The 16,084-nt window shown below is 34.5% G+C and overlaps 2 protein-coding genes across 5 annotated transcripts in view; one reads left to right on the plus strand and one right to left on the minus strand.

Moving 5' to 3' along the window:
* LOC138126984 (uncharacterized) overlaps positions 1 to 15,642 on the minus strand; it is a 129,627-nt gene extending 113,985 nt beyond the window's left edge. For 2 of the 4 annotated variants that reach the window (XR_011158034.1, XR_011158033.1), the window contains exons 1-2: positions 15,521 to 15,642; positions 15,205 to 15,321 (exon numbers count right to left, since the gene is read on the minus strand). The gene's annotated coding sequence lies outside the window, so the exon portion shown is untranslated. The remainder of the gene's footprint in view (positions 1 to 15,204; positions 15,322 to 15,520) is intronic. The other 2 variants (XR_011158032.1, XR_011158036.1) reach the window with 2 other exon arrangements.
* Positions 1,062 to 2,618, plus strand: LOC138125768 (jerky protein homolog-like). Its single transcript, XM_069041255.1, has one exon. The coding sequence runs from the start codon at positions 1,257 to 1,259 to the stop codon at positions 2,616 to 2,618; it is 1,362 nt and encodes a 453-aa protein (XP_068897356.1). The 5' UTR covers positions 1,062 to 1,256.
* Positions 15,643 to 16,084: the final 442 nt, after the last annotated feature.

The raw sequence follows: 16,084 nt of genomic DNA on the forward strand, positions 1-16,084 counted from the left end.
TTTTTTTTCTGAAGTCGTACACAGAGACCATTAAAGACCAATAAAGGTGCAGTATGAATTGTTGAAAATAAATAAGAACTGCTAAAGCTAACCACTCGGGTGTATGGACCCTACCATCAATACAGGTTTATAATTTAAAATGGATTTTAGACCTAATGGAACGAGCAACAAAGACCTCACGCGCCAGTTTTCTAGTTCCAAAATCCGCATCCATTCTTGCATTCTAATTTTCTTCGATGGGAATTTGAAAACGCTAACGTAGGAAGACTTACTTGAAGCATAATTTGACTTGCAATTGGGTATCTACGAGAATACAACATTTGTGTGGCATGTTTATTTTTCAATTACTGAAATTAATTGCACAATTAATTGTCTTGTCAAAATGATTTTTGAATGAACCGCCTTTCTATGGAAGTGCCAATATTTTTGAAATTCAGGATGCTATGGAATGGCCCACTAAGAAATTTGGCACCACGGCCAGTGTCCTGGCCTGTTAAAATAGAGACCGCCTTGGTAATACCTATTTAATACCAGTAAATAATTGACAGATTTAGCAAAGCAAATAAAAATGTCGGGAAGTTTTATGGATGATGAACAAGACATGGTTCTGGGAATGTTGTGGTTGCTGACTGCAACATCTGCAGCGTTTCTTTTTTAAAAAAGAAGAAGAACCCGTCAATGTAAAACGCGCCTAATAAATAGGAAACGGAACCGATTTGGCTTCTACAATACAGTGCAACCTCGTTAATCCGAAGCGCAGTAATTCGAATTCTTCAATAATCCGAATAGGTTTTTATTTATCATTGTATACGTTATAATCCGAATTCGTCTGGTTTCGTTAATCCGAATTTATCAAAACTCACGTCCAGACGCTTTTAATTCATACGTACGTGCCCTTACATATACAAATTATACTCGTTTGGCACATTAGGCATCTTTGGTTTCCCAAGTTCACTGCATGGGAAAGTATTCAGTTTTCACAATGGCGCCAAAGCGAAAACATGTAACGTTAACTCTTAAGCAAAAAAGCGCAATATTGAAAAAAATCGATAGTGGCCAAACTGGTAAGAATTTGGCAAGTGAATATAATGTAGGCGCATCTACAATTTCAAACATTAAAAGAAACAGACAAAATATTAAACGGTAAATTTTTGAATTTTTCGTTATGTACTCCTTATTTGATTACATATTGTAGATTTATTGAGCACTGTTATTCTGGATCCAGAAAAACTCTTAGGAAGGCAGAATTTGAAGAAATGGAGAAACGCCTATATGAGTGGTTTTGTACACAGCGAGCTCGACATGTTCCTGTTTCTTACGAGATTCTTGCTACAAGAGCGAAAATTTTTCACACGCAAATTTATGGTACAACAAATTTTGAAGCCAGTAGAGGCTGGATAGCTAATTTTCGATCACGGTATGGATTACGCTCCATAAAGATATGTGGTGAAAAACTGTCCAACAACCAAGATGCTGTGGATCCATTCATAATTAAGTTGAAGGAAAAGATTAGAGAACTAAAACTTTCTTCCGTCCAAATTTACAATGCTGACGAATCAGCACTTTATTGGAAAATGTTACCTGACAAGACATTAGTTCTGTCTCAAGAAAAAAATGCTCCCGGGAGAAAAACTATTAAAGAACGTGTGACTTTCCTGTTGTGTGCAAATGCGGATGGCTCAAACAAGTTAAAACCGTTGGTAATTGGCAAAGCTCAAAATCCTAGGGCGTTTAAAAATTCCCAGATCCCAGTAGATTATAAAGCTTCCAAGAATGCGTGGATGACATCATCACTATTCAAAGATTGGTTTCATAATTGTTTCGTTAAAAATGTACAGAGATTTCAAAGAAGTAAAAATTTGCCGCAAAAGGCATTGCTACTTATAGACAATGCTTCAAGTCATGGATCTGAAGAAGAACTGGTCAGCAACGATGGTAACGTTATGACAATGTTTTTGCCACCAAACTGTACAGCACTCATCCAACCAATGGATCAAAACATAATTCGTCTAACTAAATTATTCTATCGAAAAAGTTTGTTAATAAGGATTTTGACTAACGAAGATGACATTGCTAGTAGTCTAAAAAAAATTACTCTAAAGGAGGCTACATATTTGCTTTACAATGCTTGGGAAAAGGTTTCTCCAAACATCATCACTAAATGTTGGCACAAAATTCTTCACAAAGAAACTCTTGAGAACCCAGATTCAGACTATGAAGCCGAAGATTTAATTCCACTCAGCACACTAAGGCAGAACCTGTGTTCAATCTCACAAGAGTTGAATGATGTTGGCGAACTGCTGAATTCTACTGTGGGGAATGATATTGTTATCACTGATGAAGAAAGAGATGGGTGGCTTTTTGAAGACGAGAATTTATTACCTTTAGATGAGAGCCTGAATACTGAACCGAACGAGAATGTTCCAGAAACTGAAGTTCTCAAAACTGTTACAAATATAGATGCCATTAAATGTTTTGAAACATGTTTTAAATGGGCAGAAGAGAACGACGCTCCACTCAGCGATCTTCTTGTTCTCCAACGGCTTCGAGAAAATGCTTACATTTTGAATCAAAAAATCGTGAAACAAAAGAAAATTACTGACTTTTTTTTTAAATAGTATGTTAAGTTGTTTTCATTAAATAATAAAGATGATAAGTTGTTCCAACATGTTTTATTTTTATTGATAAATCTTGAAAAAAGACATTAAAATAATGTGCTTCGATAGTTCGAATATTTTGATCATCCGAATCGCTCTGGTTTTAAATGATTCGGATTAACGAGGTTGCACTGTACTACATTACGAATCTGAAAGTGACGGCGGAATTTTTAGAGAAAGTGTATTTGTCCAACGTTTTGATGCAAATCAAATGAATGTACCTCTCTGGCTTCTCAACAAAATACAAATTGGAATAACATAACCTACAATATTTAACATGAAATCTGTCAATACGTTAGGGGTGCGGCAACGTTACGGGTCACTGTAACTATACTTGGGCCAACAGCTGGAGTAATAAACTGGCGTTATCTTCAGGTGATTTTCGGGGGATGGTTTCCCATTGGCTAAAAGGCGCGCGTTAAAAATATGGTCCAGCTCAATGCACGAAGCTAAAATTTTCAAGCTTCCACGGTCTCGTTGCAAAGCGTCTTGCTGTCTCGTTGTATGCTTCGTGCTCTTGTGTTTTCGGTGTTTTATTTAAATTTAGTGATTAAATTTTACTCATAAAACAGTCTTTTTCAAGACTTTGTTTACAATTAATTAGGAAGTGGTAAGTATTTACAAAAAAAAAATCATTTCTCTATTACCGTGTTGTTTTTTAAGTGTTTATTCTTATCAAAAAGTAATGGATAACAACATTGTATTGTCACCACCTAAGAAAAGAGTTAGGAAAAGAGTTAGGAGGCATCTTTCCGTTGAAGAAAAAATGGCCATTATGAATACTTTCAAAATATAAAAAGAAAAACATCCTGAACAGACAAAAAGTAAACTTGTTGACTTGACTGCCAAATCTGCAGGTAATATAATCATTCAAAATAAGAGAGCCTGCTGCTAAATTTTCGATATTTTGTGGTTTTGTTTAGGAATAGGTGTAAGTACTGCATATACTCTTCTGAATGAACACCAAAACAACCCAGAATTTAATCCTCCAAAAAAGTACCATAGAAGTAGGGCTATTTAGAATAAGATGACAGATGAACAGAAGCACTTGATTAGACGAATGGTCTTCCATTATGGCGTGAACCAAACCTGCGCGAGGGCGGAGTCAGCTAGGGATAAAGTGAATTCTAAAAACATCATCCTTCGAAAATTCTCAAAATGAAAATGTTTCAATTAAAAATATTTCTAAATATCTTAATTATTGTAATTTGATAAAGACTGATTTGTTCAAATTAAAGCCAAAAACACAACGAAAACGCAAGGAAACACAAGACCAGTACTACTCGAAAGCCAGACTGAGAATGAAAATATGTGTCTAATGTTTTTGGATCGCCCAGTATCTAACGCAGCGAACAAAGTTGGCCGTTCTGCGCTGGTTCACGAGATAATGGAAGACCTCTACATTCGTTCTTTTTAAGAAATGAACCGCCAACCATTAAAAAAGTTTTTGCTGCAGTAAATGAGAACGACGATCTCCCAAATTAAAAAAAAAACAACACCGTGTACCTTGTTAAAAGAGATTCATTTTCGGTGAGTAAAGAGATGTTCTTGTTTTCCATTTTGTAAAAATGTCTTTCATTTCAGACTTAAAGGAAGAGCTCGAAATAGTATTCTAAAAGAGAAGGATGAAATTATTTCATAGAGACGACGGTTTTTGAGACAGATTAGGAATTATAGAGAATCCAATCGCAAAATTTATTACCTGGATGAAACATGGGTAAATGCTGGTCACACTGTAAAAAGAGTCTGGACCGACATGTCTGTTACCAGTGCAAGATATAGATTTTATCCATGGATTGTCAACTGGGTTAAAAAATCCCTCCGGAAAAGGGAAGAGACTAACTGTCCTGCATATAGGATCAGAAGACGGATTTGTCGAAAGTGGATCACTAATTTTTTAATCCAGAAAGACAGGAGATTACCATGAAGAGATGAACTCCACTGTTTTTAAAGAATGGTTCAAAAGAGTGTTACCTACTTTGGAAGAAAATTCCGTAATTGTGATGGATAATGCTTCCTACCATTCGAGGAAGATTGAAAAAATTCCAACAAGTGCTACAAGAAAAAATGAGATTAGAAGACATCGATTTAAACTTGAGGAGACAAATGTGATTTCAGCATGACGGTGCCCCTCCCCACAATTCAAGGTTAACCCAGCAAGTACTGAATACATGGAATCCGCATAAATGGATCGGTCGAGGAGGTCCTGTAGCTTGGCCTCCAAGATCTCCAGATGTCACGCCAGTGGATTTTTTTCTGTGGAATCAATTTAAAGACTACATATACCGTGAGCCAGTGGACACTTTGGAAGAATTGCAAAACAGACTGCAGGAGTCTATTGCGACTCTGACACCTGAGATGTTACGAAATGTTCAAAATAACTTGCTGCGACGAGCAGCTCTGTGTACTGAAGTGGGTGGAAGGCAGTTTGAACATCTTATGTGAAATTAATTGTTATTGAATACGATGGTTTCTTATAAAGGTTTTTGTAGTTTTTTTTTTTGTGATCATGGAATTTCTTTAAAATAACCATCTATCTATGACATTTAGAAACGTCAGTATTGTCAAAAAAAAAATCATTCAAACTTCATTAATACTTGGATTTAGATTTTTTACATGGCTCACTCTCAACGTCCTTAAGTTCAATTTGAAAAATTGTCTCCTCATTGGTCAATTTTAATAGTATCTAAGTCTTAAACCGTTGAAGCCTGGACCTTTTTTTTTACAAATATGAGTTCTTTAACGATTCTGTATCTGCCATACAAGGGTATGGCGCTAATTCTGGGACACGCTGTATAAGTGTTTCATTTCTTGTATTGATACAGACGAGTGATGAAAAAGTATTTTCATTAATTAAGCAGGCGCGCTGTTCACATGATAATTAATAAAATGCCGACTGCTATGAATTGCCAGAATTATTCTGTGTCCAATCCCTCCAGGTAGCGCATGAAATCGTTTTATATTTTTCTATGAGCTATGAGGACAATATTATCTACACTGCGCCGCAAAATTAGCGCATACTGTGTAAAAACTTTAAATTTTAATTTTAAATGATGCATTATGAAAAGTGGTTTTGTAATGAGTATCGGATTTAAACTTTAAGATAATGCGAATGAACATTTTTGGTTTCCAAATGGCAGTGATAATTTTCTAAAAAGCAATACGATTAATTTTCTAAATTATGCGTTAATTTTTCGGTGCAGTATAAGTATATAACAATACAACACAAGAAAAGTGGTCAACACATTGACAGGTTAGTAGTAAAGTTAAGACATACTTCACATCTACCGAGTGACTATAAATGATTGAAAATTATTTTGTTATGTTGGCGACACATTTGAAATCTTTAGTTGGCAACATCGTTGGTATGACACACGCAATTTTCAAAATTGAAACAAACGTCAAAAAGATCTAAATCGACAGTTTCGAACTTTATTTAAAAAAATGGTTTTTACAATAAAGCACAGCACATTTATTGTAATGGCATATTTTCGCAGTGGATTGCAAAATGAAAATGGCCATTGGCTGTATTCACAGCAGTCAGCTTATGAACAATTTGTTGAAACCTATCCTGAAGAACAAATCGAATATCCTAATTTTGCACAACACTGTGGGCGAATAGTTGAACGCTTTGTAAGTACTGGTAATGTGGGAAAAGGCAAATCTACTGGTTGTCCCACTGTTGCTACACCTGATGTTGTGCAAAGTGTTGAAGAAATTGTCGAGGAACATCCTCACATTTCGATACGTCGTTTATCCCAACAAATAGGTTCCCATTGACGAATGACCTGTTCTCTTAACATTTCCTACATTTTCCCTCTTTTCAGGACTTTGTTATGAATCCTCTCGAAAGATCCTGAAAAAATCCTTGCATTTACGCCCATACGAATTTACAATGGTCCAACAACTTCACCCTCCTGATTACCTCCAAAGAATCCAGTTTTGTAATTGGTATAACAACAATTTGCTTGATAATGTTGACCAGCAAGACATCACTTTCTTTTCTGATGAAGGATGGTTCCATTTGTCTGGGTTCATATACTCACAAAATTACAGAACATTGTCTGATCACAATCCACATAATGTAATTCAAGTGCCACTGCACCCACTTAAAATCGGCGCATGGGTTGCAATGTCGCGAAGGCGAATTATTGGGCCGATATTTTTTCACGAAACAATTAATGCAGAAAGATACCGAATACTTCTTGTAGACCCATTTTTAAATCAACTGGACGACATCGAACTCACAAACGGCTATTATTAGCAAGACTCTGCCACTGCACATACTGCACGGGCCACAATTAATTATTTAGAAGAGTTTTTCCCAGGACGTTTAATTAGCTCAGGTTTGTGGCCAAGTAGGTCACCCGACATGACCCCACTGGACTTCTTTTTGTTTCCATATCTAAAGAATGTTGTGTTTCGCAATCCCATTAACAATTTGGAAGAATTGCAGCATGCGATTGAAGAAGCAATAGGAAACGTGGGGCCTGAAATGTTAATTAATGTTTTCAATAATTTATCAAACAGAGTTCAACTTTGCTTACAGCAAGGGGGCCAACACTTTGAACATCTTCTTTAGCTGTATTTTGTAATATTCTAGTAAAGTTTGTTGATTGTTTTGTAACGCCAATGTACTTCGTGACTTAACCTAACCTAAATAGAAGCGATTGTCAGATGATGCACGAGAAGATTTGGACTACCAACTCCATCAATGTTGCCAATCCACTATTTTCCTTCAATCATTTATAGTCACTCGGTACTTGTTGAAAATTGGTCGCTCTGATTTTGATAGATTTTTTTTAAAATACATTTTTCAGATTAAATACATGTTTTATTTGTTAAGCTAGTTTGACACGATGCTAAATGTTGTAGAAAATTTATTAGAAAATGAAAGAGGACCAATGAACGATCCGGATCTGACAAAGACAGACTATGATCCTGATCGTTCATTGGTCCTGATCGAGGGTCTCTCTCATTTTATAACAAATTTTCTAAAAAATTTAGAATCGTGTTAAACTAGCTTTAGAATATTTTTAAACTTCATTTTGTAAAAAATTTGTAACATGTGTTTTCATTAATCCATGATTTTTTTTTTATTAACACATGTTACAGATTTCTTACAAAAAATAAACATTACGAAAGTTATGAAAGGCAGCATTTGAATTTCCCGCAGTGTGATACAACTATCGCTTGGCCGACGATTCCGCTAACTTTTCAGTAGAAATTGTAGTAGGGAGGGGAAAGCCGCCAATCTATTGGCGATTTCGGCTACCATTGGGGGCGCCACTGAGCGCGCACTGTTGCCAGATTTTAAGTCATATACCGCTCGATTCTGCTTATGTTTGTGCATTGTTTTGTTGTTGGTTTTACGTGAATTTGCGGCTTTTGTGGTGGTTTTCTTAGGGTTACACAAAATTTTAACTTATTTAGAGACAACAGGAGAACGCAGATGTGTTGTGGAAGGCGAAGAAGTGTTGTGTGCGAAGGTTTAATTTTATGTGGTGTTATTAAAGTAGTGGAAACAAGGTAGGAAATTTTTGGATTGTGTCTACAAACAAGTGCCTTAAGTAGTGCTCCACATGAAATTAGAAGAGACAGTTATCTGTTAACGATAACAACGTCGAAGTAGCTGCAGCTGATGTACTTGCAAACATATTTCGCCGTGTTTATTGTCCAGGTTGTATAAATTTTTTGTTGTGAGTGGCAAAACATCATGGCTCAATAATTTGTATTGTAAGATTTAACACATTTTATGTATATTATACAGGGTGTCCCCAAAAGAGAGATTTTTATTCTGAAAACAACAATGTATCACAAATATACACTTAAATACCAAAAATTCACAAAAAAGTATTTAAAAAACACTACTATCGTCTATGTTCTATGTTTTGCGCTAAACATTGGCGGCATATTTGCGCAATCCCACATGTTATTATCTGTCATTTGTTTTTCCAGCTACCTTAATTTGGTTATTACATTGTAACGCAATACATTTTGATAGCTTTTCGCTTGGTGCTCGTCATTTGTTTCAAAGGTTAGTGGTTTTTTTTTTGTGAAGTTATACTTGTGATACATTGTTGCTTTCAGAATTAAAATCTCAATCAGAATTACTAAAAAAAAGTATGTAATCCCATTTGAAAAAAAATGTTTTGACAGTTCAGTCTTGAAGCCCTTGGAGCTATACGTGAATTTATTAAGCCGTTTTGTAGCCTACTAACAACCATTTGATTTGGTGTATAGATAATTAATCCTCCGATAAATAAGGGAGCTATGGACTCGTCTTTTTTTGGGGACACTCTGTATATGTATGTTTTATATAAAATAAATATAAATCATGTAAAAATATAACCTTAAAATACTATTTAACCTGCAAATGTAGTTTTCTTTTCTAAAGTGTGTTCCAGAGACCCTCATATGATTAGATGCATGTTATTGTACAATCATATTAATTAAATGTTTCTCGGTATGTACTGGGTGAAAGATGAAAAAAAAGGCAATTATATTGAGTTTAATAGCTGTTTTTAATTGGAAAATACCAACAACACTCTATCCTCGACAGAAAGCTTATGAGTGCATACTGTTGGATAACAGTATTTAACTAGTGAACAGATATCATTTAACAATTTAAAGTTTGATAACAATAGTGAGTGAATTCAAATGTTTATCATTCTCTATTTTACAAATAAATGTAACTAAATCACCACGTGTCACTTGAACACCTTTATCCTCAACATGATAGTTTTGTTGAAAGTTCACAAAAATTGATTGTAAATTTAATAAACTATCAACAGCATTAGTTCATCTTCACACAAATCAGATGTGGTGTAATTTGTGACATCAGATTCTTCCTTTAACATTTGTCTTTTTGTTCCCCTAAAACTATTCTCATTTGTTTTTTGAGAAAATATTTTCATAGGTAAATTTACAGAAGGAATGGCATTTTCTTTCAAACGTGGTTTTTTGATCTCTGCAGGTAATGCTTAAATAAATCATTTCAATATATAACCTCAAAATACTATTTAACTTACAAATGTATTCTTCTCATTTAAAGTGTTTTCCACAGACCCTCACATAATTAGATGCAGGTTTTCCCATTAATAAAGCATTTTCCTATGCTTTCCTTCTCTCTTCCAGGTCTTTAAAACCGAAAACATTTTCGATGTAAACATAATTTGCTTTTAGGCGGAAATAAATGAAAACATGCTTCTGGTTCGTTTTTTCGGCACGTGTTACAGCCAAAAATACAACAATTTGTTTTGCTGATCTAGTTTTTAGTCATTTTTATAAATAAACTTCGATTAAACCCTCATTTTGTCTAAAAAACACAAACCACTTTAACAAACAACAGCTTGTATCTGCTTTAACATTTTGCACACAATTCTCACCAGATAGCTCATTGATAGCTGGAATCGTCAATAACGATGTTACTTTTATTCACAATCGGTTAGTAACGTACAGCTTTTCTAACCTCTTATAGGTTAGAAAGTGAGCGATTACTCGTGTACTCATCAACCGGTCAGTAATGGTGAAAAGAGGAGTCAGTAATGAGTCGTAAGCGGTTAGTAATGAAACCCATAACTAACCTGTGGTGGCGCTACTGTCGCACCAATCTCGAAAATCTCTGTACGTTTTTCTGGTATCGTAATTTGTTTTTCTCAGGAAAGAGATTGAGTGTTATAGGGCATTCATTTTAAACGTTTGGGTAAAGGTGTAAACTCAACACACCATAAATTACGAAAGCGGCAAATTTTCATTGTATCGGTACCGTAAAGTAGGAATCCCTCTGTTCATATAAAACTGGTACCACGTCGTACTTTCACCATCTTATTGACGAGCAAAAGAAAGAGACGTTAAAATATTCACAAGTAAAAAAAAATTAAAACACATTTTGTGATCAGTGACCAAAAAAATGTAAAGAGATTGTTGATTTTAAATAATGTATTTCACAAAATAAGATTACTTAATAAAAAAATAAGAGTAATTAGTAAAGTATCCATTACATGTATCTTTTAAAGTAAGTAAAAAATAAATAATAAAATACGCAAACAAATAAAAAATTAATCGTCATCTGAATCAAATTCACTAGATGATTCACCAGTATTGGCAACAAATGTTAATGGTTTCACTGGGTCTTCTAAAAGTTGATCTCGATCCCACCATTCTTTAATTTTGGACCCGAATATATTGAACACAGTTTTAGATTCACTGAGTTTCGGACAAGTGTCAAAGCAGGCAAGTTTTATTAGAAAACCCAACATTTTAAATGAATGCACTATAATTTGTGTGCGGATTCCCGCAATTCTGGGGAGGGTACACTCTATTTTACTATCGCACATTTTGTTTGTTCATTTTGTCAATTTGGTTTGACTTTTTTGAATTAAAATTTAATACAATCTCAATCGTGGGCGCCTATTAGGGAGTTTGCGCTAGCGCATTTTCTGTTACGTTATACGAGAATTTTACCGTATAACAAAATATAACGTAAATTGCAGGAAACAGATGTGCGGTTAACAACAAAAAAATTAATAACGGAGGTATAAGATAACAGTTGATGACAGAATCTTAGAATGACAGAATTAGAATGTCAAATCGAACAAGATGACAGAAATGATTTTATTTTATATATTGTGGTACAAAGGGCTCTTGAGGAAAGAAAAAGACTATTCACTGACAAACAAAATTTTGAACGCAAACACACATCTGTTTGCGTTCAAAATTTTGTTGCTCAATGTGAGACACTGGCACATCAGATTCCACGGTGACTTCAATAACATTAGCTTCAATACCATTTCCAGTACCTACATTGTGCATGAAATAACAATGACTGTGCAAAGATGCTGATCTACCTACAAAGTATCAAACTTAGAACATCTACTTACTTTATACCAAAATTCACTTATCTGACACAGATCGTACAGCGTCTTCTTTGTTCAGTAATACTTGGTATGTTTTCTAAGACTCCTGTTATTATTTTCGAACAATTCTGCATCTTGCACAATATTTTTTATTAACAAAAATATGAAAATATTTGACATTAATATGAAATTGGGTATACTGTCACTTTTTCATAATGGAATATTTTCGGATTGGCTCCCTTATTTTCAGAAATAGTGTTAAGGAAATTCGGTATACGGTATAAATTCTGTATGAGTTTGACGTTATAAAACATAACGACAATTTTTATAACGAAAAATGCGCTACCGCAAACTCTTTACTAAGTTTTAATATTTTGCCGAAATAAACGATGATAATATTACGGAGGTTGGTTTTTACTTATTTTTTATTATTATAATGTTGCTTGTTTTATTAAATGATTGATTGTGAATAAAATAGTATACAAACCTCGGCGAAAAGTCGAGGGCAAGCCTCTCGGTAAACTATTGTTCTCTCGACAGGAATGGAACACTTTCCTCCTCGGTATGTAATATCTTTGATTTTATATTACTAGATTGGCCACCAATGGAACCAGTTTTCTGCAAACTTTTGGATGCGGATACCAGAGGGAGCGCCTATTGCCGCTGTGTGAATTCGGTTAGACATACGTTACGTTTCTGTCGCCAGAGTAAGCTTGTCGTAACTTAAATAAAGCGCGGAGTTCGGAGTATCGCACGGGAGTATCGCACTATCGAGTCGAAATTCGAAATGTTTCCAGAACGCGACGGGAACAGACCAGGCGACGAGTTACTGTTTAAAATATTACTGGACATATAACGCAATGCGTTTTATTTCATACTGTAATCACTAAATCATTGTTTTAGTTTAAAAAATTATTATAAAATTCATTCCCGAGTATCAATGGTAACTGTTTGTTTGTTGACTTTTCACGTTATGTATCTCAGGAAACTAACACGAAATATGTAGTTCTTTGTGTATTAAGAACGCAAAGTGATACATTGTTGATGTTGATTGAGAGATTGACAATGTACTATTGGGAGCATGGAATTTCGGGCAGCTATTTATGTCATTTAAAAAAACCCAATGTAGTCTAAGCTTTATTGTCATAAATGTCATAACAATTAATTTTGACGAAATAAACAGTTATGCACAATTATTTTACATTTTAGTTATTACAGTCACGGACAGAAAAAGTGGGACAAGTCTTATTACGAAATTTAACTAAAATTGAGTTAAGTAAACCTGGCTTATAAATAAATAAATATTTTAATAGTAACCATAGAAATAGTATAGAGCCTTACATTAGCGAAAAAATATTGTCCTATTTTTTTGTCCGCGACTGTAATTTCCAAAGTTTAATAAAAGACTGTTTAGTTTCCAGAAAATCACATCTAAGCACTTGCAACTTTTCAGGATTGATGAATGCAATTTGTCAAAATGACATGCAACAATAGTAGATATTAAAATGAGGTTTATTAAGTCGTCTAGCATCTAAAGCCTATTTCACATCTTATATCAGTCAAATTTCAAGTCTGCCCGAATTTCCGTGCTCCCAATAGTACACTTGCGCTCGCAACACACACAACATTTTTTCTACAATCGGAACTATGACTACTATGTATTATCCGTTCACTTGACATCCGCACTGTCAGGTTGACAAGCTGTTGGTAATATTTAAAATCCCTATTATACTAACTTGGTAATTTACGTAAAATAATGTTGCCACATTAGAAAGGCATATGAGTCATTTATCTATTGCTGATGTTCCTCCAACAATTATTTCTCTTGCCGCGTCCGATTCAGGATCAGAATTGGAGTTCTATTCTGAGGAAGATTTAGATGCAATACCTTAAATAGCGTTAAATAAAATAATTTGAAACACCAGTTTATAACCCAACTTCTTCTATCTGACAGTAGCAATTTATTTATCACTAGATTTAATGTACACTCAAAAGAAAAGTCGAAATTTTGATGTACATTCGACCAATTTAAATAAAAAATGACACTGACAGTGCGGATATCAGGTGAACAGATAATACATACATATTATTTTATTTTGAGCAAATTAATGTAATTAATGTAATACTTTATTAAAATCAGAAACTAATTATTCACAATAAGGGGATATATGTTTCTGCCGGGTTGCCTATGAAAATTTGGAGGCACTCGAACTGCGCACAGATTAGGAACAGGTAGTCAGGTTATCAGAAGGGTTGCTTAATCTTCAACTGAACTGCGCTCAGTACTTATGCAGGTACTTTTTTTGTTTGTTTCGTTCGACGTTGCCTCATGTGGATTTTGCCACAGGATAGCGACAAACAGACGCCAAATGTTGGGATTTTCCCAGTTCTTTGAGGGCCCACCAATGTATCGAAAGTAGGTAGGTACTTGTCGGCGGCATCATAATTGTCTGTGATTCTGTGAAAAGTTGCAAAGAAAGAACCGCTCGCCTGAATATTCATCAACTCTAATTAGTGCTCACAAATTCATTCGGTCGACTGTAAAAATTTGTTTCGTTGATTGCTACGCTCTCTATCAGTGGCATCCAAAAGTAAAATTTCTTGCATACGGTTTTCCATTTAGGTGGCCAATCTAGTAATATAAAATCAAAGGTAATATACTATAAATATGCCGCCGGAAACGAAAACTGATTGTGAAACGAAAAAACATCTATCAGTTAGCGAGAAATTAGCCGTATGCAACCGTTACAAGGAATTTGCTGCATTACATTTTTGAGACACCTTTTGTTTGTCACCAAGAACCACACAGCCTTCAACCTAACCAAATTTATGGCAACCTAGCAGCTAATATCCCTAAATCCTAGGGAGTAATTTATTTTTGACACGATTATACAGATGCAATCAAACTTTGGAAAGATTTTAAAGCTTTGGAAGACAGTTACCTATTTTTGATAACAAGAATATTTTGTTTTGTTGGCAACATTGTCTTTGTACTTGGTTCTAGTATGCAAATCTGTTCATATTTGAAACTTTTATCTTTCGTTCGGTAAATCTTTCCTATTCTTGAAATAAAATTGAGGTATCTTACACTGCACAAATGCAGGGTTGTTTCTTAGAAACACTGCAACTGACATGTCAAATAATTGACCTATTGTCAATTATTTACTGCAACAATGACCTGCGATAATTAGATACACCGGGACATTTTTTTAACACTGAACATAGTCCATACTTAGTCCCTATGTTCAGTTTTAAAAAACACAGATCAATGCATGTATGTATTTAATCAGGTAACCAACATTACGTCAAAATAGCTACTTAACAATAAAAAAAAATCTTTGAATTATAATTGTGAAAAAATAAATTAAATTATACACATAATGCATTTATACCTACCAGGCTAATCAGAGCATAAGAAATGTGCATGACTTTTTTTCAGTCACTTATCCCGATAGACCAATTCCATCAATCGGAACAATTTTTAACATTAATTCAATATTTAATAACCACGGATGCTTCGAGTATAAATTGATTGCATAGCAAATATTCTGAATGAATTGATCTGTGCTTTTTAAAACTAAACATAGGGAATGAATATGTTCAGAGATAAAAAATGCCCTAGTATACCCACTTACTGAACATATTTATCACATTCTGAGAAAGCCACAATTAAATACTTGGAAACTTACCATTCAGTAGCGACTTCCAAACCTGATGTCTCCGTTTGTTGGCGTCAAAATACCAAATCCTCCATCCATCTCTCACAAAAACCACACACAACGGTCCACTGATCAGCACAGTTCATTCTGTAAAATACAACAGCATGAATAATAAACACGTTCAGCAGAAACTTCGATTTTACAAAAAGTTAACATAACCTAAAAATGGCCCTACTCGTGTTACACTCGCAATCAGTAAATCTTAACCATAAACAAACTATTGCAAGTGAGCGACTATGACAGTGATAATGACCTTAACAAACAAAATATGAAAAGAAAAACTTACAATTTCACTTGCCGCACTCTCACTGTTCGAACTTGCACATGAACACCAAAATAAAAAACTACTTGCACGTTGCACGATGCACGCTACAGGCTACAGGATTGCCAACATGCACATGCGCTAGAAAGCCGCAAGGGCAAGGGTAAAGTTAGTAAACTCCATCCATTTTCAATATACACTACTAAATCTAGTGCTTTTAGTAACTTTTGTGGTGTAATAGGATACAACTTTTTTCTACTGTAAATGCAATGTCACAGATAATAATTCAGGTTATGTGTATGTTGAAGAGGTTATAATGTACGATTATTGTAATTTTTGACAAATCTCTAATCGAGTCCCGCAATCAAGCAAAGTAAACTAAGTCCATTCAAAAATCAAAAAACCACCACCTGTTGCTTTAGGTTGGTAAAATTTAAAAAACCCTAGGTAGCTATTTTTTCATACTAGGTTGGTGACCATCAATTATGACATTTATTTGATTCAAAATAAAATTCAATTGCTTTGAATTCCATTCATATTGTTTTATTAGCAGCACGTTTCATTTATTTATTGATTCTTATTATTTTT

Source organism: Tenebrio molitor, chromosome 3, assembly GCF_963966145.1.
Source record: "Tenebrio molitor chromosome 3, icTenMoli1.1, whole genome shotgun sequence".
Classification (NCBI taxonomy): domain Eukaryota; kingdom Metazoa; phylum Arthropoda; class Insecta; order Coleoptera; family Tenebrionidae; genus Tenebrio; species Tenebrio molitor.